Source organism: Aptenodytes patagonicus, chromosome 14 (genome assembly GCF_965638725.1).
Source record: "Aptenodytes patagonicus chromosome 14, bAptPat1.pri.cur, whole genome shotgun sequence".
Lineage (NCBI taxonomy): Eukaryota > Metazoa > Chordata > Aves > Sphenisciformes > Spheniscidae > Aptenodytes > Aptenodytes patagonicus.
In genome coordinates, this window is record NC_134962.1 from 8,883,512 (window position 1) to 8,908,610 (window position 25,099).

General features: G+C 44.1%; 1 protein-coding gene across 3 annotated transcripts in view; it reads left to right on the forward strand.

Moving 5' to 3' along the window:
• NFATC2 (nuclear factor of activated T cells 2) overlaps positions 1 to 25,099 on the forward strand; it is a 97,563-nt gene that overhangs the window by 62,101 nt on the left and 10,363 nt on the right. For all 3 annotated transcript variants that reach the window (XM_076352166.1, XM_076352164.1, XM_076352165.1), the window contains exons 7-9: positions 2,453 to 2,508; positions 3,426 to 3,552; positions 5,111 to 5,806. In XM_076352166.1, the coding sequence (XP_076208281.1) occupies positions 2,453 to 2,508; positions 3,426 to 3,552; positions 5,111 to 5,806 (879 nt within the window). The remainder of the gene's footprint in view (positions 1 to 2,452; positions 2,509 to 3,425; positions 3,553 to 5,110; positions 5,807 to 25,099) is intronic.

The window sequence follows — 25,099 nt, forward strand, 5'->3', positions numbered from 1 at the left end:
TTTGGGATGTGAGGGCTAAACAGCAAATCAGGCAAGAGCCTTGCCGGCTCTAATTACACAGCTTGCTTAGGCCGTCTCCGCTCCGGCAGTCTGTCACTAATCCACGTGTTAGTGTAGAAAAGACAACTGACTCACTGTGGAGGAACTTGAAACACTTAAAAAAAAAAAAAGAAAAAAGTCAGAATGATTTAGCGTTTTCTTTTTGCACCAGTATGCCGTGGCAGTAGTGGCATGAGGTATTTGGAAGGCCCGGGCTTTCTCTCCCCTCTCTCCCTCTGTGAGGCTCTTCCTCACAGGTAAACGACGGAGAGCGCCAGACTTCCAGCTATTCCTCGGTTGCCTCCACTTCCCCAGCAGGAAGGATCGGGGAGAGGGGGTGAGGAGGCCCAGCCAGCGCTGTGTGCCCACTCCTGCCCCACCACAAGCCAGGCAGCCTGCCAAAACGCCCTGGGAAGCCGGCCTGTCCTGAGAGAGGAAGGGGCACGCTGTTGGCAACGGACTCAGGGTAAATCCTTCTCTCCCTCATGCATGTTTAGGGGCCAAAACATAGCAGAGGTGTCTCAGGTGTAGGGTGCTGGGGGAGGCGAGGTCCTGCCTGGTGCAGTGGGCACTCTGGGAGGGAGCCATGGGCTGAAAGGACGCGGAGCTGGGCCAGGCAGGGCCCTCCCGGGGGCTGCGGGCCTGGCCTGGCCGCGGAGCAGCAGCTCGAGTCCCTCTCGGGGAGAGGCTGCCCTGAGAGCCGAGCACATCTGTCAGCTCATTGTCTGCGCGGAGTGGAGAACAAAGAGGACAACAACAGAAAAAATGCAAAATGCATTTAAAAATACTCTTTCATTTCCCTTTTTGCCAGAAGCAGAAGTACTTAAATAACAGAGGACAAAAGCAGCTCTTGCAGAATTTCCAAGAATTGGGAAAAATAAAAAGTCCTGTGAGAAGGACTGTTTTTAGGAGACTTCCACCCCTGTCCTGCCAGACCTGGGCATGCAGTCTGGGGAACCCCCACAGAAATGCGCCCAGGAGCTGCCTCCCCCTCTCTAAAGCAAACACCAGCCTTGCGGCTGCAGTATTTCAAGTCATGTCGGTTCGTTTGGATACGTGTCCCCTATTCATTTTAAAATCAAGCTTTCAGAAAGGTATGAGGCAATTTTTTTTCCCATCAATACTTTTCTTCTGCAAATTGCTTGGCTAAAAGGCTCAGTGGAATATAAAAATCAAAGGGGTAGAGATTAAAATCTAAAAAAAAAAAGGTAGTAAGGAAGACATTGCTAAAAGATGTTTCTGGGAAGTGTGGGTGACAGTAGATTTAAGAAATATTTGTAGCCAGATGAAGCACCCAGTCTGTGTACAAATGTTCTGTTACTACTGATGTACTCTTATAGCATGGGGGTTACTTTGATGGTATTCCATAGAAGGGGATCAAATTTTATTTTCCTCTTATAAATACAATTTTATGTAACTCAGAATGGAGACGAGCTGCGTGGATGTAATTAAGAGCAGAAAGACTTCCAGTGGTTCAGAGGTAGAGGCTGTTGCACACGCGATGAGATGCTTTTACACTGAGTACGGTGAATATTTGGTGCTTTATAGTGACTTTACACAGGACTGCCAGTGACGGTCCCTCACAGCCCGCAGTGGTGGCAATGCAGAGGTGCGGATCCACTGTCGGAGATGTTGGGCTTGTTCCTCGATCAGAGGAGATGTATTGCTAGATATCATGTGCTGAGGTTTCATATTGCACATATAAGAAACGAGTATAAATAGTAAGAGGGCATGCATAACAGAAATCTAGCACCCTATATAGCTGGTTTCCCAGTTACGGTAAGAATCTGTCTGTGTTGAACTACTTCTAGAAAAACCTACGCTCCCGTGAGAATTCAGAGCATCTGCCGGTTTCACTGTGCAGCACCTCTAAAAACCAGCCCTGAAGTGGCTCAGTTTGCTTGCTTCCATCTCCGTGCACCCCATACGAGATCTCGATTTTTAGCTAGTCCTTCCTCCACCTCCTTGCCTGTTCCACCACTTACCACACTGGTGGGGAGCCATGTGATCTTAGCTTAAAATAGCAGAAAGTTTGCTGAGCTGCTGACCAAATGGGACCATTAACAAGTTATCTGACCTTCTGGTGCCCTCCATCAGTCAAGCTGGCTGAAATCAAGTCTGGTAAAAAGCAGATGTTGCACCTGTGCTAAATATTTCATTCCTCAGTTCAGCTAATTTCTACATAAACATGTAATTTTAATATGTATATAAGCCTTTTCCTGGTGAGAGGAGTGTTCAATGATGTGTTTAAATTAAATGCTGTTGCTTTTGGTTAGGACTGGGAAGGTGCTTGCAATTAAGTCCATTTTGAGAGCTTTGCTAACTTGATGCCCTTAATTTGTCTCCTTTTTTTAAGGCAAGCTTTATGATTTTTTAAAAAAAAAGTGTGGTTAATATTGTGATATTCTTCTAGATGGGCAGCAGATCTGGGAAATGGAGGCAACAGTGGACAAAGATAAGAGCCAGCCTGTAAGTATGCAAAACATTGGATGTCCTCTCCTTGGGCTTCTCGGACAGCAAGTTGTATTCAAGGGATAGTTTTCAAAGAGCGTCTCAAAAGCAGAAAGAGCAGCTATCTTACTGATGTGATGAACAAATGTCAAATGCTTCAGCAGTAAATGTGTTGCAAAAAGAAACTATTCATTTAGCAGTAACCCACAGCAAATTGAATAACTGCTAGATTTTGTGTTCTTGCAGAAGACTCTATTGTATCAGCCCAGTCCTCTGCAGGATGCTGGCTGTCCTGACTTCCTTTTGCCTGTATGGAAGTCTTGGGTGCTCTGTACTTTGCAGGACAGGATTTGTACTATAGTATTTAAAATGAACATTGATCTTTCAAGGGAATGAGCCTCTTTGTTCACTTTGCTTAATGGGACCTTACTGTAGTCGTTCAGTGCATTTAGGAGCTAGCACTTACATTGCCATGGGCGATGCCTGCCCTTGTGGAAGAGAATGGGAGACTAGCTGTTAATTTCCATGGAAGCGGGATCTGGCTACATATAAGTAAAAAGCCTATAGAATAATCAAGTTTATTCTAACAAAAAGAGGGAATTCTGCAATACATACTTGTTTATCAAGCACAGTGTGACTAACAGTGCTGCCGCATTTATCACCATTCTGTGTGTTTTATTTGTAGCTGAGACTTCTTTCTCTAAGTTCAGGACAACATCAAGTACCAGAGAGAATACAGCACATAGAAACCAGCTTCCTAGTACCAAAAATCTTCTAGTCTTTCACCATCTGCCCTTTTTTTCCTTTCTTCTTTTTATACCCTTCTTTATTAGGGATGAATAGGAAGATTTCTCTTCCTTTATGCCTGGATGCATAACAGAATCTGCGGTCAGCCTCAGTTGCTAATTCTATATTGTCACCTTTCGTTGTTTCAGAGCATGCTTTTTGTAGAAGTACCAGAGTACCGTAACAAGCACATTCGCACAGCTGTGAAGGTGAATTTTTACGTCATCAATGGGAAAAGAAAAAGAAGCCAACCTCAGCATTTTACCTATCACCCAGGTAATTCTCAAGGACAGAGCAAGTTGTTGCCTAGTTCTTATGAGCAAGATTTTATTTTCTGCTATGTTGTTTTCTTGCCATTATTTGAGGATCTAAATTTTACTGATTTAATTCAGCTGAGTGCAGCTAAGCACTCAACAACTGTTCAGTTTAAAGGATGCTTGTGATTTATGATCAGGAACTTCCCATAAATTTAAGGGGACAGTTATCTTGGCAATGGGCTGATGCTGCCCCATTCACTTGATGGAAGTTTGCCAACAGCCTCAGTGGGAGCAGACTCAGTCTGTGACATGATGTGACCCTGTGAAAACCATGAGCATTGCCTTCCCCAGCTGATGTGTACAACAGTAAGATAACATCAGATCTGGGAAAGTAACAACGGCTTGGTATGGAGGAAGACGAGCAATATATATTCTTCAGAATGAGGCTGGTTGAGAAAAATATGAACGCTTTTCTGATGTTCTTCCTCTTGGGAATTGGTGAGCCATGTCACAATAAATGCAGTAGGATTACTAATGAGATTCCCAGAATTTCTCAGCTTTGGCTGGGAGAAAAATATTGTGAGAAAATCAGAGTATTGTGTTTGTGGAAACCAGAAAGCATAAAGTAACAGTACCAGATTTTTTGCAAGCTTCAAAGTGATGTCTTAATTTAACTGGTTTCTAAGGATGGGCAAACATTCATTCTGATTCTTACTTTGGTCTCCTCCAGGCTGAAAATCTCTGGTCCTCACCATGAATTTATGAACTGTATAGGATATCACCACTGTGAAGTTTTCATATAGTTGCTAAATTGAGAACTACAATACTATCTCAACACGATCCCTAAAATAGACCACTTCAGAGAAGCAAACCTTATACTTCCAAAAAATAACCCAGTTGCATGACTTATATGGTTTCCATTGTATGGTATTTCTGTACTGAATTTTGGGGAAGATTTGACAAAAAAGCATTAGAAATGTGAAAATTTGTCTGTAGCGGACCATCATTTATCCACACCAAGATTCACACAGCTCTCACTGTGTGAATGGTCATTTAAAATCATGGTCTTTTAAATGATGGTGTCAGAAAGATCTTCAGCTCTCAGTACTGGGGAAGTTACATGTACCAAAGGAACTAAAAAGAAAGCCCTAAAATAGTTCAACTGTGCCTTTGGTCACTAGTTAAATGTTTGACAGAAAAAGATAAGTTGTGTATGTCATAGGATTTCTAGTTATTCAGTCTTCCTTTGAGGTGGAAGTACTACAAGAAACACCTATCTATGGCTTCTTATTTTGCTTATGTTCCAGAATGAGCTAAAGTATTGATTTATTCGATTTTCAGAAATTCATGGTTAAATAGATCATTAAAGATTTTAAAGAACATCCTGATATAGAGTGCTTCCAAGAGAGGCTCTGCCATGGTTGCATATGCATGATTTATTAAACTCAATGCCTGCGAGATACGAGCTCACATATGCAAATCTTGTAAACAGCTTAAATGTCTTATTACTTCAAGGAAAACCTCTCTGTTTCTCATCAGCTTGTTACGAATAATGTCCTTTGCATGCTTTATTCTAGTACCATCAATCAAAACAGAGCCCATTGATGACTATGATCCAGCCTTAATCTGCAATACAGTACACAGTGGTCTGGGAACAGTAACACAGCCTTACTATTCACAGCATACAATGGTCACCGAATCCCCTTCCTGTCTTGTGGCCACTATGGCTCCTTGCCAGCAGTTGCGCTCAGGCCTTTCTTCTCCTGATTCTCGATACCATCAGCAGAATCCGGCCGCTGTAATATACCAAAGAAGTAAGAGCCTTAGCCCGAGCCAGCTGGGCTACCAGCAATCCAATTTGATGGCTACACCGGTTGCTATTTCAGATGCCCATAGGTCAGTGCTGGTGCACGCTGGTTCTCCAGGCCAAACTTCAGCGGTGCTCCACCACTCTCCAGGCAACCAGCAGTCTTCTCCAGTGATTCACTATTCTCCAACAAACCAGCAGCTGAGGTGTGGAAGTCACCAAGAATTTCAGCACATCATGTGCTGTGAAAATTTTACGTCCAATGTTGCAAGATCCAGCCAGCCCCAGGTCAGTCAAGCACAAAGGTTAAGTCCAAGTTCATATCCTACCGTGATTCAGCAGCAGACAGCCTCAGGCCAGCGAGCAGCAAAAAATGGACCACCGGTTAGCGACCAGAAAGAAGTGTTACCAGCTGGAGTCACTATTAAACAGGAACAGAATCTGGACCAAGCGTATCTGGATGACGGTAAGCACCGCTCTTCTCTTGTATGGGTTGGTTTGTTGGAAGGAGGGAGGAAGTTTAGGACTTAAAAATCACACTTGTTCCTCTGCACAAAACCAACGTGGCCTCCTTTTGATGAGTGTGGATATTTGCTGTTTGCTCATGCTGCATTTTGGTCTTTCATCAACTGCATTTTTGGTAGATGGCAATGCACTTTGGCAACTGAGCAAAAAACATAGTGTTCTGCAGAAACCCTCTGTCTTGCTTCGTGCCATGGAGTGAGCTGTCAGGTTTCAAGCTGTTTCCATTTTGTTTCCATTTGCCAAAGGTTAGTTTGGAAAATGGAGAATCTGAAACAAAATGCACTTTTAAATTATTTTTTTGTTATTCATATCAGGGCAAAGTCCACTTTGTAAAATGCTTTTGTACATTTTGTACCAAAAAAAAAGCCCATTGAACAGTCTATCAAGGCCTGTAATGAATGGGGTAGTGCTGCAGGCAAAACTATTGCAGATGTTCTAGATGAACAGTAGGACATTGATAAGTAAAACAATGCTGTTTCTTTGTTGTGAGCCCAGCAGATTTAGCCTTTAGGAATGAATATAAGTTAGAGTAAAGCTTTCTTTGAACATATCCTGCTTATTCTTAGGTAGGCAGCTATTGGCAGCCTGGTTGATTGGTTCTTTTATTAAAGTATGTTCCTTGCAAGAGGAAATCAATGCAAAGTTAATAGTGCAGCTGGGCACTGCAATCATAAAGGCCAGTAGCAAAACCGACATCGATTTTAGTGGGAGCAGAGTGAGGTTGCTGAATATATTGCTGCAAATATAGGGTGTTCTTATGCATGAAGTACAGACCTGATTTTCACATATATTCACTGCTGCTGTCCTCTCAGTCTAGGCAATTGCATGCATGGTTTGATCTTGTGAATGTGCACCATTATGTGCTTTGTAAGCACCCAGTAGTTTGGGATTTTTCCTGCAGTTACTCACCTAGAGTTGTGAAATTGTGCCCATGAAAGTTTTATTTTCTTTCACTTAGGTACTGAGTGCTCCGTGGCTGTATCATGTACAGTCTTCATTGCTGCTTTTGTGGGCAGAGTAGAGTTTGGATGGTTTTCTTCATTAGTCAGTGTTTGAAATGTGGTTGATATAGCTTTGGTGCCATCACAGTAAAATCTGGAGAGTTTTTACTGGTCCCCTTGTTTGAAGAGGAGTGTTGAATTGGGTTTTAACAGTGTATTTGATTTAGGAGATTTGCTGGATCTGCAAGAAAATAGCTAAGTAAAATCCACTTCCCATTCGGGGACTGGGACATGATAACAAAGCAAGATAATCTTTCTAATAGTAAAATTGAACACTGTGTTTTAAGGTACTTTTAATATGAGAAGCTGAGAGATTTTTCCACGTTTCTAAAAATACTTGGTACAAACCTTGTAAAAGAAATAAAAAAGAAAGAATCTTGAAGTTAAAGCTAGCAAACTTCAGAGTCAAGCCAAAGTCCACTTAAATGAACTCCCAAAATGGACTGCAAAATTAATTTCACTGGGTTTTGAATAACAGTAACATCTAACTATAACATAGCTCACAAGGGCTGCGCTCGACCTCCGTGCTAAGAGGAGCCATTATGCAGAATAGCAGCAAGTTAGTAATGAAATTCCAGGCTTCTGCTTGGCTGACTGGATCATCCTGAATTGATTTCAACTAGAGATTAATTTATCAGTTATGCCACCCAAGTCAGGCCAGGCGAGATAGGCCACATGCAGTCTCTTTACTGACCTCAGTGAATTTACATTAGTTAGAAGTGTGACTTGGAGAATTGTGATTTACTTTAGGACTTTGCAAAACATTTCATTCTGAAATATTCAGGACTTGAATTGAAAAGCCACTTTGTTTGCTGCTGGGGAAAAGTGACTCAGAACATAACAAAAGCCATATTTTTCCTGACTAGAAAGTTTATTTTTGTGCTTTATAGTATTAAAAGAAAGCAAACCCAAAGGATTATGGAGGCTTTACCCTCAAATCCCTTTTATCCAGAAAGCTCTTCTGAGATAAAGTGAGCTGTTAGGTCTTGCAGTGATTTTTCACGGATAGATACCGAGATGATGGTTCCCCAGCCACGCTTGGCATGAGTGCGCTGCACTGCCGCTGATGCACAGACACTTAGGCAATCACTGTTTCGGTGTCTCATGCTTCCCTTCGCTCTTCTTCCCTTCCCCCATCTTCCTCCTCCCTCTTCTTTGTTCTTCTTTCTCCGTATTTCTGCTGACAGTCCAGCTTTCGTCCCTTTCTACGGTTGTGACCTCCTCTCGTCAACTCTTGTCCTCTGCCTTCGTGGTTAACGCGTAGCCTTGGTGTTTTGGACTTTCCTTCTATTCTGAGCTTTGCCATGAACTTCTTGACTGACCTGGGACAAGCCCCACTCTGTCAATTCCTGATTCCTGAAGCTGTTGCCTCTCAGAGTGGGTATGCTCTCCCAGTCTTTGAGCTCTCCTGGAAGTGACCAGAGAAGAACATCTCATAGCTAACTGTTTCTCTTTACCACTTCCAGCTTCCTGCTGCCACTGCTGGCAGGACCCTTCATTATTTTCTTATCTTCCGTGCTGTAAAAAAAAAGTATTTGTCCTTCTTCCTGAGACCACGGTTTGTTCTTTGCTCAGGGCCTTCACTGCTCCACAGGGCACATAATACTGGGGACTTAGCATACTTAACCTCTCTTCATCTCCTGCCTTGTAAAGATAAGAGCTGGTTCCACCTCCACAGGAGGATTACAGTCAAATGTGTGACCATAGCTCACAAAGCTGTAAGGTCTCAAGGTTGAATAGCACCAGCAGTGTAGCCAAAACAGCATGGACCTTAAGGCAGGTGATGGCAAGTATTTACCTATCTTCTCAGGTGGGTTTTGTCATGTGTGAGGACCTCTTTGTGCAGTAGCTGCACAACTGATACCATCCATACTGGCTACCTTAATGGTAACTTTAGCATGTCTGTAGCTCATTTCTGACCGTACTGCAGATGTAGAGACCTGCCATGTGCTTTCTTGGAAGGAAACATTTGCCCCTATTCTCCTCTTACCCGTGCTACCTCAGAACAAGAGGTGCCCAGCTCAGCCTATGCAGCCCCCTTACAACTTCTCAGCTTTCCCCTCCCAGACAGAATTACGAAACACGTGGTTACTGGAAGGAAGGCTCTAGCTATCAAGTCATATAGGCTGGATTTGGAAATGCAGCCATTAGGGAGACTGATGCAGGTTAGACATTGCCACACATATGTATACCTTCATATACATATTCCTCCATATACCTCCATATTTTTCTGTTAAAAAAAAAAAAAAAATCCATAACTTTTTGATATCCAATAGTGTAAAGATGAATCCTCAGAGGAAGGGACTATTCATGAAAGATTAGGAGAAACCTTTGTTACACACCTCTGCCTCAGAGATTCATTACTGTTGGAAATACTTTGGGAGCGAAGCTAAGCCATGGTCAGGAGATCCTTCAGGACCCATCTGGTGTCCAGGCTAATGCTGGCAAGCAGTGATTCGCTTGCAGTGAATGCAAGTGAAAGCCATAGGACGAGAGAGTGCTCAGCACGTTTCAGCCAAGGCCTCATCTTAATATTGTTCGTAACCAAAACCACCAACAATGGTAAAAGTTACGCAAACAACCACAGAAATATGTTGACAAATAGAACTTAGTTCTTCCAGGACCTTCAGTGCAATCAGATTAGCTATTTAAAGCACAAACCCAGTTAAAAAATTAGTTATTTGCAGCACTGTCCAAAATCCCTTGGTGGGGCAGGATCAAGAAAGAGGGTGACCCAGGGCTTGGGGCACTGGTCATGCCCTGGACTGCCCATGCTTATGCTGCGGAGCCAGAGGTTTCCTGAGTAGCCCTGAGGAAGCCACTCAGCTGCCACGTGCCACAGTTCCCCATCTGCAACACAGAGATACGAGGATTGTGTGACAAGAGCAATAGGAGGATAAATGCATCACAGACTCTAAAGCACTCAGATGCAACACGATCTACAAGTACCTTGTAGAGAGTGTCAAGTATGGTGTTAGGCTCTTTCCATATCCAAATAATGGATGTGTAGCTGTTGTCTTGAATGTTATCAACTTGCCTGCCTTAGATTTAGTTCTTCTTTTCTGTTCAGCTGTCATGTTGTGTGCTTTTTACTTTACAAAGAAAAATTATTGTCATTATTCAAATAGTAACTATCTAACCACATCTGACACTCAGAACTGTCTGCTTGATACAGCAGCTCTAAATTATTTTTGGTGCACCAGTAATCTTTAATGGGGAGGAGAAAAGCAAGGCAGATGCTTGTGTAGTGGTTTATCTGACTGCCGATCAGCAGAGATGTTTTATAGTGAACTCATGTATTTCACAGAAAATTTCAGACACAGCAGATATTTCTTGAGAAAATGGATCTGCAGGGTGTGCAATGTGGTGCTTGTAAATCACCCAGCACTTACGATCACCTTCACTACGAGCAGTGTGTTAATTTGGGCAGTTTTGCTCCCCACCACAGTAACCATTGCCCTAACCATGGGTCTCATCCAAGACCATTCGGAGTGTGTTAGGTTCCTACATTTTCTTTTTGTATTCTTTCATTCAGCAACAAGAAAATCCACAGTCTGTCCCCACAGTGGCATGAAATGAAATTCAAATCCCTTCTTCCCTCCACGCTCAGGAATAATCTTTCTTTTCTGACCAGCTTTTTTCTCCTTAGGCTGGTAGCTGTTAGGCGCAAGCCTGAGAAGGGTGTACCTCCAGGAAACCCTAGGTCTCCTGGGGACCCGAGAAGCAAAGCTACTGTGTCAGCCCTGAGTAAGCGGTAGTTGGGGACTGAGCTCTTTCCTGCCAGCTTTGGTCTCTTGCCACCCTCACCGCAGCACGCAGCAGCCCACTCTGTATCCGCGCTGGTCCCGCGTGCTCCTCGGGGAAACTGGCATGCACGTGCAGATGAAAGGAGAGGGTCAGTACAGCCAGGAGGGAAGGCAGGACACAGGGCCCCCCCTCGCAGCCGGCGTGGTCCTTAGGGCTTTGGCTCGGGTGCTAGCACGTTGTGAGCATCCTGCTCGCCCTCCCCAGCCCCTGCACAGTGGATGGAGGAGGGGGTGGCACGAAGCCAGCTCTGTCAGCTTGGTGCCAGCTGGGGATTTCCCTGTGCTGGGGGAACCTCAGCTGCACGGTGAAGGCAGTTTTAAGCCCTCCATGCATTACAGCAGTGGAGCCGCACTAGCAGGGGCCAGGGGTCTGGCCGCCTGCCTGGCTGTAGAGAAGCTACTTTTCTCTCTTAACACTGTACTGATTTCATCCACAGAAAGCACAGAAGATGGTGGCTTTAGGAGCATGTTTTAGTTTGGTTTATAGTTGTTTTCATCATGTGTCCATGCACAGAGTAAAATAGCAATACAGAGCAGAGGGGGAAAAGTTCCTGTTTCCTGGCATTTTAGACAGGAGTGAATTTCAGTGTTGCAAATGGGCTGTGGTTCAGTTAGAGCAACAATTTGCATCAAAAAAAGCCATGCTCTGCTTTTAATTAGAACTACTTTTCATAGAAGGTGTGGTCATTTCTGCTCAGGCAGAGTTTGACTAAAAGTGAAGCATGTATGTTCTCAAAAACATTTCGCTCAAACGCTCTAGCAAATTGATGTATTCATCAGACTCATTCTTGAAGCTGTGACTCACTTTATTTCAGATTTTCTGTTCTCTGTTGGGACCTTACAGCACTCTGTGGGTACACTACATGCTTTACTTTTGGATCACTGCTATTGTGGGTTTGTGTCATGTTAGGATCTAAGTATCCCAGTCATATCATAGAATCATAGAATGGTTTGGATTGGAAGGGACCATAAATATCATCTAGTTCCAACCCCCCTGCCATGGGCAGGGACACCTTCCACTAGACCAGGTTGCTCAAAGCCCCATCCAACCTGGCCTCGAACACTTCCAGGGATGGGGCATGCACAGCTTCTCTGAGCAACCTGTTCCAGTGCCTCACCACCCTCATAGTGAAGAATTTCTTCCTTGTATCTAATCTCTACCCTCTTTCAGTTTAAAGCCATTACCCCTTGTCCTGTCACTGCATGCCCTTGTAAAAAGTCCCTCTCCAGCTTTCTTGTAGGCCCCCTTCAGGTACTGGAAGGCTGCTATAAGGACTATGCCAGTATTGCTTTTCTAGAGGCAATATGAAAAGAGAACAAAAAGGTGGTTCTGCTTCCAAAAACCTGTAGTCTGTTGACAGGAAGTAGAAAGATCAGTATATGGAGAGGAAGGTCTCCTGGGTTGTGTCTGCTCTTGGCCTTTCAGCAAAGTATTTAACTTCCCTGTACCTCAGTTTACCATTATTAAAAAGTATCTTGTTATCCTTCCCTCTAGTACAGTTAAGCATTTAATTCATTCATGTTACTAAAACTCACATGGATTCTCAGAAAAAAAAGCTGCATACCTGAATAAGAACTAAGTATTTGTATTGTTACGGCAGGCTGGCATCTGATGTTCTTCTTCACCTCTAAAAACAATCCACTATTCGAAAATTCAGACAAATCCAGCCCCTTTTCAAGACTGCTATTTCCCCAGCAGTCTTTCTGAGCGGCTGTCCTGCTGCATAAAAACATGCAAAACAAAACAAGGCGAGAAAAAGAGAAACCCATACATCCAAAATCAGCAGTGGAGGAAGGAAGAAAATAAATCAAGTGATTAAAACCATAGTTCCACTGGCACCTCTTTGTTCTCGAGCTCAGGAATCTTTAATTGGTGCAGTAAGTGCCCGCAGGCAAGTTGTGTTACAAAGCGTTTCCTGTTCAAAAGAACATGCAGACTCCATTAGGAGACCACGGGTACCACCGCCAAGAACTGACACTGCAGGATGGGTACGTGAACGCTCTCTCTCGATGCCTCGATGGGCAGGGTCCCACCACGAACTGATGCACCAAGACAATAAACCCCAATTCTAGCAATTTGCTGGTGGAAGGCATGCCACCGTTTGAAGGCTAAACCAGTGGACTGTTATCAGCAGAAAGCGCTCAGTTTTCAGAAGGCATCAAGCAATTTTCAATGATAGTTTTGAAATACTGGCAAAGAGTTACTTGAAAAAAATAACTTGTTCATGCAGTTGGGAATTGAAAGCTTCTAAACCACAATAAAGTCCTTTCCCAGACTTGCTGTCCATTTACTCCACGCTCATGGCATTCCTTAGACGGTCTGAATCACAGACAGCAGACAGCTCTTATAAAGAAGACCATAGACACCCATCTGTTGGAAGACATCTGCCAAAATAGACCATACATTTACTTTTATTCCTTCAATCCACTTTCAATTTAAAGGGATAACAACAATAACAGTTTTCAGTCCAGTGACACTATTCATCCAGTGCAGAGAAATGGTAATGAATTAAAATAATTCCACTGCAGAAAGAAGCAGAGAAGCTTTTTCAGCTCTTACAGATGGGTGAAGCGGGGCACAGAGCTTTTAAGCGACTTGCCCCAGGTGATGCAAAAAGTCACTGGTAAAACTGTAACTTGCCTAGGGGATCCCAGGCTGCCAGGTCCCCCCAGCTGCATCCCTCGCACAGACGTGTGGGTACCAAAGGCACGTGCAGCTGTTGCCCGGGTGCGCAGGAACTGGGGCAGCACTGGCTATGCCGTAGGTTGTCAAAACACGTGTTGCACTAGAGGGAGGGATTGGCAGAGCTACTCTCTCCTTTTTCTGTCTTTCCACCAAACTCACTCCTCTCATGCTGTATGTATCAAAGAATACTACCTGCTTTCTAGAAGTGAACGATTGATTGCTGGCAAGTAATATGCTACCTGTCACTGAGAATAGGTGTGTCTATTAGAAACACCCTCATTTCTTAGGACAAAGTCTGGAGACAGAGCAAAGCTGTCATATGAGCAAGTACAGGATGTAAGGAAAATGAATCAGTGGTCTTCCTGCCAGCGAGGGGTGACACTGGGTGTTTTACACAGAAATTCTTTCAGTTCAGTCAAAATCATAACTGTTTTGACAACATTTTTAAAAAATGGGGGCTTTGGAGATGAGAAGCAAGAAATGAGCAGATAGGAAATGGCTTATAACAAAACTGTGCAAAGCAGGAAAGGGGGTTAACTCCTTCTAGAGCTAAATTCACCATTTTGCATTGAACCCGAGAAGCGCGCTCTGGAAACCTTTAACAAGGCTTGTTTTACACTTAGGCAGCTTACCGCATAACTATGCTGGTTAAGGTGGTTGATTTTTTTTTTTTATTTTGCTAACACAGCTATTATGGTAAAAGCCCTTGTATAGACACAGCTCTGTTGGTGTAAAAACACTGGAATCAGCACAGCTTATGCCAAGTCAGGGAACCACCACCAGCTGTTTCACTGAAAGGCTTTTGTACTGGGATGACTATGTCTGCATTGGAAGAAGGGTTTCACCAGCAATGCCAGCGCTGCTAAGCTGGCTAAACTTGTAGGGGTAGCTACAGCCTATGTAACAGAATGGATTTTCACATTGGCAGTAATTGCACGAGCTCAGCCTGCTTGCTTTGTATGTTGACCACCTCAAAATGAATCCTAATGTTAGTAACTTCCAGCAAAGATGGTACAACGTGCTGGATTCATTTATTAGAAAGATGCTCTGCTGAGGAACCTGCAGCTAGGTATGTATTTGTCCTCACAGTTTATCCTGTTATCTCCCTTTTAAAATTAGCACAATGTAATTGAATAAATATAACCAGTGAACTGGCTTACATCCACATGGCAGCTCAAAGCTTTTGCTAATTCTCTGCAATTTCATTGAGAGTTTTGGAGTATTTATAGCGATTTAAAAGTCCCCGTGCAGGTGACTGCAGCAAAATGCAAGAGTTATTTTTTTCTTAGTGATCTTTTCAAGTCCGATCCAAGAAAAACCAAAACATTAAAAATAGGAAGCATGGTGTTTTGGTCTTTCAAAATCCAGGCAGACAAAAATGATGCAACTTTGGGGGCAGGGGGTTGATTACATGATTTTAAAACCAATCACATGATTATTAGAGGCCTGACTCATGAACCTTGAATGCCTGGGTTTGGCATTGCTGCTCTTCACAGTTTCATTTGTTACAAATTGTGTTAATGTTAAGATATGCAAAGGTGGAAAAAGGGTGGGGTCTTTTCTCCCTTTAAAGTGCAATATAATACATGGGAGGATTCAGCTCCTGCTGCAACGGCTAGCGAAAAGGCAGCTTGAGCCATTTTTGAACTGCACTTCTGAAATCTTGCAAGCAGCTGCAAAGAGCCCTGCTGCTTTGAAAAGTTTGGACAACATCTGCACATTTCTTTAATTATTGTGAAATAAAATGCCTGGCAAGAATAACCATCTTAAAGATATACAGTCTGTTTATGGTGCAAAGTGAAAGCCATTTATAGTCTTCTACTATAGAAAAATGGCTGGATTCTCAGCATTATTCACACAAGCAGAACTCTTCCAGTTAAGGTCACATCCTGGCAGGCAGCATGGGTAGTTGATGTGGGACTTTTTGTCTGTATAGATCTTCTCTCTCACAAGAGTGAAGACCTATAGGTGATTAATTTAAAATCCTTTTTTATTCCACCTGCTTTTCACACTTTGTTTCTTATGGAAAAAAAAAAAATTATAATAATAAATCCCTGGCTATTTTTAAATAAAAAATAAAAAATTGAGGGTGAATCATCTGAATTTCCCATCAAAGTTAGTTTTCTTATGAGAACTCTAAATAGTGCGAGCCACTTTTCTCCTCAGCAGAAGCTGGTATGGCCTTATACTCCCTGGTCATTTTATAGTGCTGCTTCTCACCAGTTCCAAGAGACTTCTGTGCCTTAATTTGGATGCAGTATGTTTTCAGAGGAATTTTAAAAGCAGACTGGACAAATGTACAAGAAGACTATCCTGCACTGGCTACCAGAGGTACTAGATGACCTAATAGGTCATTCCTACTTCTCTGATTTGAAAAACAAGCAGCACATCTATAGTCATGCCAGCAGGAGAGTCAGAGATAGGGGAAGAAGAGCAAATACTTGAAGACCCTAAAACTCCCTTCCCAGCATATTAGCTCCTAATTTGAATTTTCAACCAGCTGCTGGCTTTCACACTCCCTCTTATTTTGTAATATAACTTCTTCTATGTTTACCAAGAAGAAACCAGAGGAAGGTAAAAGCCAACCTAAAATGTATAAACGGTGCAGTTGTGACTGGATCATCACGCCAAGTCCCCAAGCTTCAATTTTGCAAGCACAGAAATCTGGGCGTACATCCAGCTGTGAATTTCACAGATGGATCCTCTCTCTAAAAGGGGTCTGCACAAAAACCCTAAATCCAAGTACTCCCAACTTTGCAAACATTCATATTTTTCAGTTTAGGTGCACGTCTACTAGAAATACTACCGTCTGTTTGGCAATTAAAACTCTGTTCTCTCTATTTTCACATGACTAATGGTCTGATAACAGTGATAACTTTGAAAACTTGGTCTTGAGTTGGATTTAACCAGTGTTAGGTATAAAAGAGTTAAATCTTCAGCTACTGTTAACTAGAGTAAAACCACTGAGGATCAAAGGGCTTCAACAGTGATGCCCCTGTGACTCAGCAGAGCAACACTACTTTAGTCAGTGAGAAACTGGTCGAATGCTCTTCATCTTCCTGCAGGTTCTCCTAATCCACACAGTTCCCATTTTAATCAAGCCATGTCCTTCTGTGAGTTTTTAATTTGGAAACTTTGCACTCCAAAACACAGGCTAAACTCTGCCCCCAGCTGAACAAACACGATTTCTTTAGAGTGAAATTGTGGTTGAACTAGATGTAGTGAGAAAAGCATTACTGACTTCTGCCCATGGACGCTGAAGTGAGTGATAGGTTTGCATCTGAGGGAGAATTTTTCCCCACGGATAATTGTCAGGTGTGGAAGTAAAGGACAAAGCAGACTGTCCCTTGCTTCCACCCAGTGGTGTGCATTTGGGCACGCTTTGACTTGTGGGTGGTGGGAGGGTGCTGGCAGTGTGGCGGTCATGTGCCAGACCTGTTTGTGCACCAAAGCAGTGTGCACTGCATGACCAGAAAATCTTGAGGCCCTGCAGAAATAGCCAGATGGTATCACAGCAAAGTGACAGCGTAATTTAGTTCTTTTTCAATGCTTACGTGCTGATTTGCTCTGCCATTGTGCAAGGACTCTGAACCTTCGCTTTTAACGTGCAAAGAATAATTTGGGCCAGGGTGAAAGCAGCAGTAAATTAGAGGAGTGTGAGTTTGCAATCATTCCCTCTGATCATCTCTGCCAGGGGAGTCTAGTCAAAGATTCCCAAATTGTGGTGTGGTTTGGTTTGGTTTCTTAATGATGAATGACTTCATCATCTGTGAATGAATCGAGTCAAATGTAGGACAAATAGTGAGACACATGAATGACTCTTACGACATTTGCAATGTCTCAATCAGTGCTGGTTTATTTAGGTGGTTTCTAAGTTTCTTTGGAAAGACTGAGAATGACTAAGTGAAGGGGGAGCCACTTCAGAAGTATGGAAGTCAATGGTGAAAGTATTGTGACAGTTCAACCTCCCTGGGTTAGATATCTGTCATTATGAGCAACACAGTGTTGGTTATTTTGTAAGAGCTCGGTTCCAGGAGACTTGGTAGCCACAAGGCCAGAGGAAGCTGGATGATGTACCAGACATTGCATTCCCTTTATGGTCAAATACCTCCCAGTGCTCGTGCTGGGTCTTCATCAGCCACTTTTTGGGTTTCCAATTCTTATCAGGAGGCAGCAGGGCTGTTCTCCAAAAGTGTCTGTGAAGGTCCTGACTTTGAAAGGCACCTGCCCTCAGGCGCTCTGTGTGATTGTGGTGCATCCAGCTTGCCCACAGGCGGCGCCTTTGGCTGCTGCTTTCCAGGAGAAGGGGCACTGCTAGGGGCACATGGCACTGCCGTACCTGTGCTGTAATCACGTTTCATGGGTCTGCCAAAGCCACTGAAAAATAAGGCCCAGCATTTCTATAGGTAAATGGTCACCAACCTAGGAAGCTGTCCTTAGGACTTGGGGAAGTCCCCCAGTTCAAGTCACTGGATATGAAGTACTTATAATTTTGTACAAATTGATGTTTGCAAAGGCTGGAAGTAGTCTGCAAACACTGGCAGCTCTAGGCATTGGGCAGGTCCAGTGAGCAAACTGGCTTGGTTTAAACCAGAACTGAGGCAAATCAGAGGAGGACTTTTAGCAGCTGTATTTTTTAATTACATTGTGTTTTGTGGGTCTTTTTTCCTTAAAATTATATTTAACTTTTTTTTGTCTGATTTCTTCTTCACACACGTTCATTTGCTTTGAGTGGGGTGCTGTCTTCTTCCTTGGAAAGCATCCCAAGATACTGATTTCCAGCAGGTGAATGCTAGGGTGAGATTTTCAGCTAGGTAGGCTGGGTTACATGAGAGCTCTTCTCCTGCGTCATCCTGCAGCTTCGTGTCTTCAAATAACTTCTACTATGTTTTCAGATATGTTTCCTTTTTAAAAAAAAGCCATTGATTTGAATACAAATTTTTCTTCAGTATAAATTTTATAAGCTATTATTAAAATAAAAAGCACACAAAACTATTAAGTCTGTTTTAGAAATTAATATCTGTGGACCTTTGTTTTATGCTTGATTACATTTCATAGCTCTTCCCATCTTCAAAACTAGTGCAAGTTTTAGATAAAGATTAAGACTTTGCAAAAATTCAGGCTGTTCTGATAACGGTCTTGGTTTAGATGTAGCATTAAATGCTCTTCCAACTTTTTCTGTCATGCAGAAAAACATCTCTGCTTTTCAAAAGCCACTGCCAGGTGCGAGTGTCTCTGCAGAAAGGCTGGAAGAAACCTCTCCCGTGTGTGGCATTCCAGTGCAGCTCTTGCTCTCGGGGAGCGTACCCCGGCCGTACAAATAATCTAGCCCTTAACCACAGTTAAACTATAATATTGACTAGCATTTCAACAGATTGTGGTCAATATAACAAGACATTCATTTCCTCCCGGGTATGCAACGAGAGATGCACACAGTTGATGGCTGGTTTATTACAGGAAGCTCGTGTTGCCGCACACAGGCACACTGCGCTGAGGTTAGCTCAGCTTGGGAGGATCAGAGGCTGAGGAACGAGAGTGATTAGCCAAGGGCAGCCTCTCCCCCAGCCTCTGCAGCAAAGGTAACTCGCATCGTGCCACATGGACCAAAACCTCTCAAGGATTTTTCTTTTCAAGATGTGTGCTGCATTCAGCTGACAGGCAGATGCACTAGTTATCTGGGGAGTCCCTGTCTGTGGCACCTAGACAAAAATGCTTTGGCAGACAAATAAGCAAGGAAATTAATTTTCTTGTCTTTAGAAAACAGTGCGCACCATCGTGCCTGGATAGATCGAATTTGTTATGATAGCAAAACAAGTTCTATGGAAACCATTGTGAACCTTGGAGTAAGGCTGCCCAGGAGAGTTGGGGAAAGCCGCTTTTGTTTGTTGTGCTTGGCATCGTTTTGCTCTGGATGAAGATGCTTTAATTTTGTGGGGAGACCCAAGAGAGCATTCCTCTTTTTCCATACCAGAAAGCCTTCCAAGCTGGCATAAACGTCCCCTCTTTCCAGCTGCTCCTTTCCAAATACACTGTGCCTCCTAAAGATAGTCCTTACAGTGGCTGGGGCTGGTGGAAAACATGAAGCCTGCATGGATTAGCACAGGAATTCATTTGGGCTGACGAATTGGGTTTCCCTCTATAAACAGCACTAGTGTTTTCATCTTCTGGACAGCACAGCAAGCTTCACGTCCTCTTGCTCCTTGCCCTGGCTCTCCTGTGCTGTGAAACGCCTGCATCCAGGCCAGCCGTGGTAAAAGACACATTAAGGCCTGCTTATGGGGGATGGAAAACAGCAGACGTTCAACGAGGCGTTTTCAACTATCTCCCTCCTCAGACAGGTTTTTTCCAACCCTTTAAAGAGGTGGTGGGGGTATTTTGGTTTTTTCAGTTTATTTTTCTTTCCAGGTAAAAGGGAAATTAAAGTAATCCTTACTCCACTGGTTTAGTGACCTTAAAAGCAGCCCAAACTATATATTTTCTTTTCTTCTTTGTTTAACTTCAGCTACAATGTGCTCATCATCTGCAGGAGTTAGGGATTCTCTAAAGAGGATTTTGCTTACCCCTTTCCCCCCAGGGCTTTGGGCACGCAGAGGCTGGGTCACAGGAGCACGGCCCTGCACTGCATCACTGCCTCATGGGACCATCCTAGCCCTGCCAGGGAAGCACCCCCCAGCATGCCACCGAACACCTCTGCTGCAGCAAATACACTTTTGTATCGCTTATACTTTCTTCTATAGCTTACTTGGTTAATATAATCATTAGGGTTATTAATCACCCAACATTGTTTCCGTCATTGCTTGGGAGGGGAAAGACATGTAAAGGCCAATTGTGTGATCAGGCTACATTTAGTGGTGGTTTGTATTTACCTGACTATTCAGTAATGGATGATTTTGTCTGTGTCACTGAGTAACTGAGAATGGAATTAGAGTTGTGTGGATAAAAATGGGGGACTTGGGATTCAACTGTCAAATGGAAGAATTATTTAAGTAATAAAGCCCTGTCCCTTAACTTTACTGAATCACCATGTCTTCACATGTATAACCCACAGCCCATTAAAAGTTTGTTCCTTGGAAATAAGTCTCAGCAAGCCCCCACCTCCTATAACAAGCTGCAGTCTCCTGCGCTTTCAAGGCACTCTGGATCCAGCTGTTCTCCACCTCTAGCAGGGGTGTCTGCCCTGGGATAGGGGGAAAGAAGAGGGGATTATTGTGGCCTCGAGAGAGAGCAGGAAACCAAAATGGGCATGGGAGAAGCATACTGGAAGGAAAAGGTGCAGGGGTAAAGGCGTTACCCTCGTTCATGTATAACCTGCCCTGTTGCTGAATCACGGTCTTTTTATAGGTAACACATCATACTCATGACAATATGGTATTTTAAAAAACAAACTCTACAAAAAAGCAGAAAACCTGAAAGTGGATAGCAATGCCATAGTGTTTTGGAAGTTTATCAATTTACAGTGTATTTATTATGCAGTTCAAGGTTTAAGCATTGCCATGCTTTCAGAAGGAGCAGAAGTTGGGGTCAGGATGCTGTTGGCTGCAACTAAAATCTTTTCTTTGCCACATCATTTGATGTAGATACCTGTTTGTGCAGTTCCTGATCACCACACTCTCATCTGGTGTGGTTGTGATGGAGTCAAGCACCGTTCCCATTAGAGTGATGAAGAGGCTGCCCCCAGGACCCAAGAGGGGTCCCAGGGTGCTCCTAGCAGAGGAAGTGCTGGCTGGGACATGGGCTTTCATGCATAGTTGCTTTAAGCAAGCTCACTGTCTGCTGAGGCTTTTGCAGCTGGAGCATCAGCCATGCTGAATCACATGAGGGAAACAAAACCCAGCAGATTTCCAAAATACTAACAGCTGGATGCAGATGACATTTCTGAATCAAGAAGAAAAAGAAAAAGCCCAGACTAAACCAGCCACTCCCCTGTTGCTCTCTGCCCGCCTTCCGATGCTGCCCCCACGCAGCGGCAGGGCCAGGCTGAGTGCCTCGCACAAGTGGGTGAAGAAATGCAACTGGGGGATGTTTCTGGGGCACCTAGGACAGGTGATGAGAAGGTGGGGAGTGCCCACTGGAGATGGTCACCCTCTTGAACCATAAAAATGGCCTCTGTCTTTGTGGCTGAAAGGCTGCAGCCCTCTCTATCCTGATCATCCTTCAGATCTCAGCCAGGGTCAGCAGTGCCCAAACCCTCTCTGGAGACTCTGCTGGCTGTCGCTATTAACAGTGGTGATTTGCAGCCCAAATATAAACTGCGCTATTATTTTTAGTGTTGATTACAGTCATGTTGAGGGGACCCCCTGAGAGGAAAGCCCTGTTGTGTGACCCGTGGCACAGCGGGGCAGAGCACGCTCCCTCCCCACCCTCTGTGCTGACAGGCCCCGCAGGGATGTTGGCTGCTGGCTTGGCCGTGAGACATAACCGATCTCTGCTTGATGGGGCTCTCCCAAGGTCACTGGTTGCTGTCAGCACAAAATGGGGGAGTTTTCAGTTCTGCAATGCTCCTTTTGCTCTCTCCCAGCACCCACTGTAGCGTGAGCCTGCTCTGAAGTCACCATGGCTTAAACACCCAGTTAAACTTGAGTGCATTTTAACTTCTTGGCTGAAAAGGGGGAAGACCCAGCCTCTTGGATAGTTTATCTTTTCCCACCAGTTAATTACTTTCATTTTTAGGTCTCTTGATGTGGTATTTTTGTAGTACCTAGAATATTCCCTCCCCTTTACCAGGCATCTGCCTGTTTTGCTGCTGCTGGGCTCAGCGATACTGTGGCCAGCAGGCAATTCCTGTGTAGGTTGAAGTGTTACACCCAGACTCACTGCCAGGCAGTCCTGCAGTGCTGAGGAGCATTGCGGGAGCCAGAGCTGGCTGGGACAGGCTCTACAGCGCATGCTACAGCCCACAGCCAAGTCTCCAAGCCTCACAAGTTATGGGGCAGCATGGGTTAGGATGGACAGACGTCCTGTTGCTTCAGCTGGGTTTCTCCCCATCATGGCTGCTCCGCTGTCCTTCCCCTCCACGTTGAGCTTGCGGCAAAGCACAGCAGCTGGTGGTAGTCAGGCATCAGAGCTGTTCCCATGTCCTAGAGAAGAGATTATGGCAGCGCTGTGCAGTGTCGCTCCATGATGGTGATGATGGTGAAGTCACATCATGGTGCTGCATAGACACGCTGTGAGCCTTCCTTATGATGACGCTGCAAGGAGCGTGCAAGGAGTCAGCATTACCTCCCCGCCCATGAGTCAGCCCTTACTAGTACAAAAAACCTTCCCATCTCTACTTGGCATCCCAAAGGACAACCCCCAGTTCCTATTGTAGGACATCCTCTATTGGTGTTCCTCAACGCTTGTTCCGTCTTGTCTGTCAGGGAAACATTGGGTACAGTCTAGGCCAGATTCTGAGAGGTGATGCATGCTTGTCTCTTTGTGTATTTGATTTTTTTAAAAGTGGCTAGATGTCTAATCCACAGTGATTTAGTTGAGAGTTAGCTACCAAAATACCTTTAAAAATCTGGCCTTGTGGAAGATACCCGGTGGCTTGATACGGATTCATTATGCTGTGTGTGTTAGCTGGGGCATTTTATTCGTGCTGGCAGTCACTCTCCTTCCAAGACAGCTCAGAAAGAGTTATGGTGATCTTGGCCTTCAACTTTGCTACTACTGTGTCTTCCAGCTGTCTGTGGCTAGTTCCCCAACTGCAGGACAAACAGTATTCCTATTCAATGCACGTTCCTAGCTGAGGGGACGGCCTGCCAGTTGCTTCTGAATGTGTTCTGTAGTCAGATGAGATCATATCAAACGCAAGCAAGTTTTATCTTTATTTTAGGCAAGAGGGTGTTTTATCACCATGTGGTTCCAAAGCCTTCATTGTTTGGTTGGAATTCACCCAGGAAGTGTAGCAATGGATGGTTAAATACAAACTAATAGGTTCAATATGAGCTACAAATGCAGAGCTTGGGAGCTGGCTGTGTAAGCTCACGTATGAAGAAGAATGTTGTCATACGGCTGATGAGAACTTGGGAGTGATTAGGATGGTCTTGCTAGGTACTTGCAGCATCTTGCAGCATGCCCCTGAGACACTGCAATGAGCATAGCGTTTCGCCTCCTGCCTGGGTTGCATGGGGATACACACAGCTCTCAGACCTCACAGCTGGAAAATTTGGGATGGCTCGTCATTAAATCCTGGGAAGGATTCCCTGGGGCAGTCTGTTTGGGTGGTTGTTCCTACATCTTGATCTGGAATTGGGATGGGAGGTCTGCAAATAATTGAGGGCTAATTTCTGAACAAATGTAGGTTATTGCTATTGTGGTGAGGCTGGGAATTGCCCAACCTCAATAGCGCCGGCTGCACATCAGCTAAAGATAGTCACCTCAACAGCTATTGGACATCGAGGAGCTCAGTTCTATTTCTCGTAATTTATATCCCCCCTTTCCATACTGAGAACAAAAGTTTTATCTTTTGTGCCATTGAGTCAAATGGAACGTTTTAAGTCTTTGGATGATACATATACATTTTTCTTATTCTCTCAAGCTATTTACTGTTAGAGGTTGCTGGCCTTCTTGAGGTGAGATGCAAAGTCAGTTGCAGTATCTGCTCCCCATAGTCTTTTGCACTGCTTTTTGTACATATAGGTGTCTCTTATAATTATCTCTCCCTCTTGGTTCATAATGATCTCTGATTTATACATATACTCCATAGTATTGTGTAATATTTTTATTATTACATTATTTTATGTTAGAAACCCCTGCATGGATGAGAACTCCATTGTGGCAGATGCTGTATTGACTTCAAAGGAAAAAAAGCAGTTCCTGCCTCAAAGGACTTACAGTCAAAGTGCAAAATAAAAGCAAACAGATGGATGTGGGCAGATACGCAGTATCTTGTATGTGGCACCTCCTTGACATTGTTATATGTGAATTGTAACACACTGTCAATAACTACTTAAATATTTAATGGTCTGGATTCTTTCCAGCTAACTTGGGACTTGTAATTGTAGCCCCAAAGTTAGGCACTCAGCTGTGCTGGACTCCCATTGCCAAGACCCGCAGACCTCTCTAGTGGTGCCTATCGCTTTCCGTCTCCTGCAGAGGCACGTCCTGATGCCAGGGCTCCTAAAGCACTCACCATTCAGTGCCTAATGCAAAGGGGGGAAGAATCTGGCCCGAAACATTCATTTGCTGAAGGATATGGAGTCATGATAGAAAAATAATCTGTACGCAAAAGTGATTTCATGTGTTCCCCTGCTCCGTGTTTTTCACTACAAACAGTGTGCCTACTGCCCATAATCCTCTTTAAAATAAGGCACATAAGAAACATATGCCTTCTTCGCACTCACTGTTCCAAAGTTGTTTATGAAAGCAGAGTAATTGCAAGCAGAAGGTTATTTGCATGCCTGTTCAGAGGAGAGCTTGGTTTGTCTGGCAAAATTGTTCGTAGGCCACTTGTGCATCTTCACTGTTACCTTGTGTTGTGGTGTGCCCCAGCCGGCAACTAAGCCCCACACAGCTGCTCGCTGTGTCCCAGCTGTGTCCCCTCCCAGCTTCTTGTGCGCCCCCAGCCTGCTCGCTGGGTGAGGAGCAGAAAAGGCCTTGACTCTGTGTAAGCACTGCTCAGCAATAACTAAAACATCCCTGTGTTATCAACACTGTTTCCAGCACAAATCCAGAACACAGCCCCATACTAGCTACTGTGAAGAAAATTAACTCTACCCCAGCCAAAACCAGCACACCTTGGGACAGTGATTTTCTGC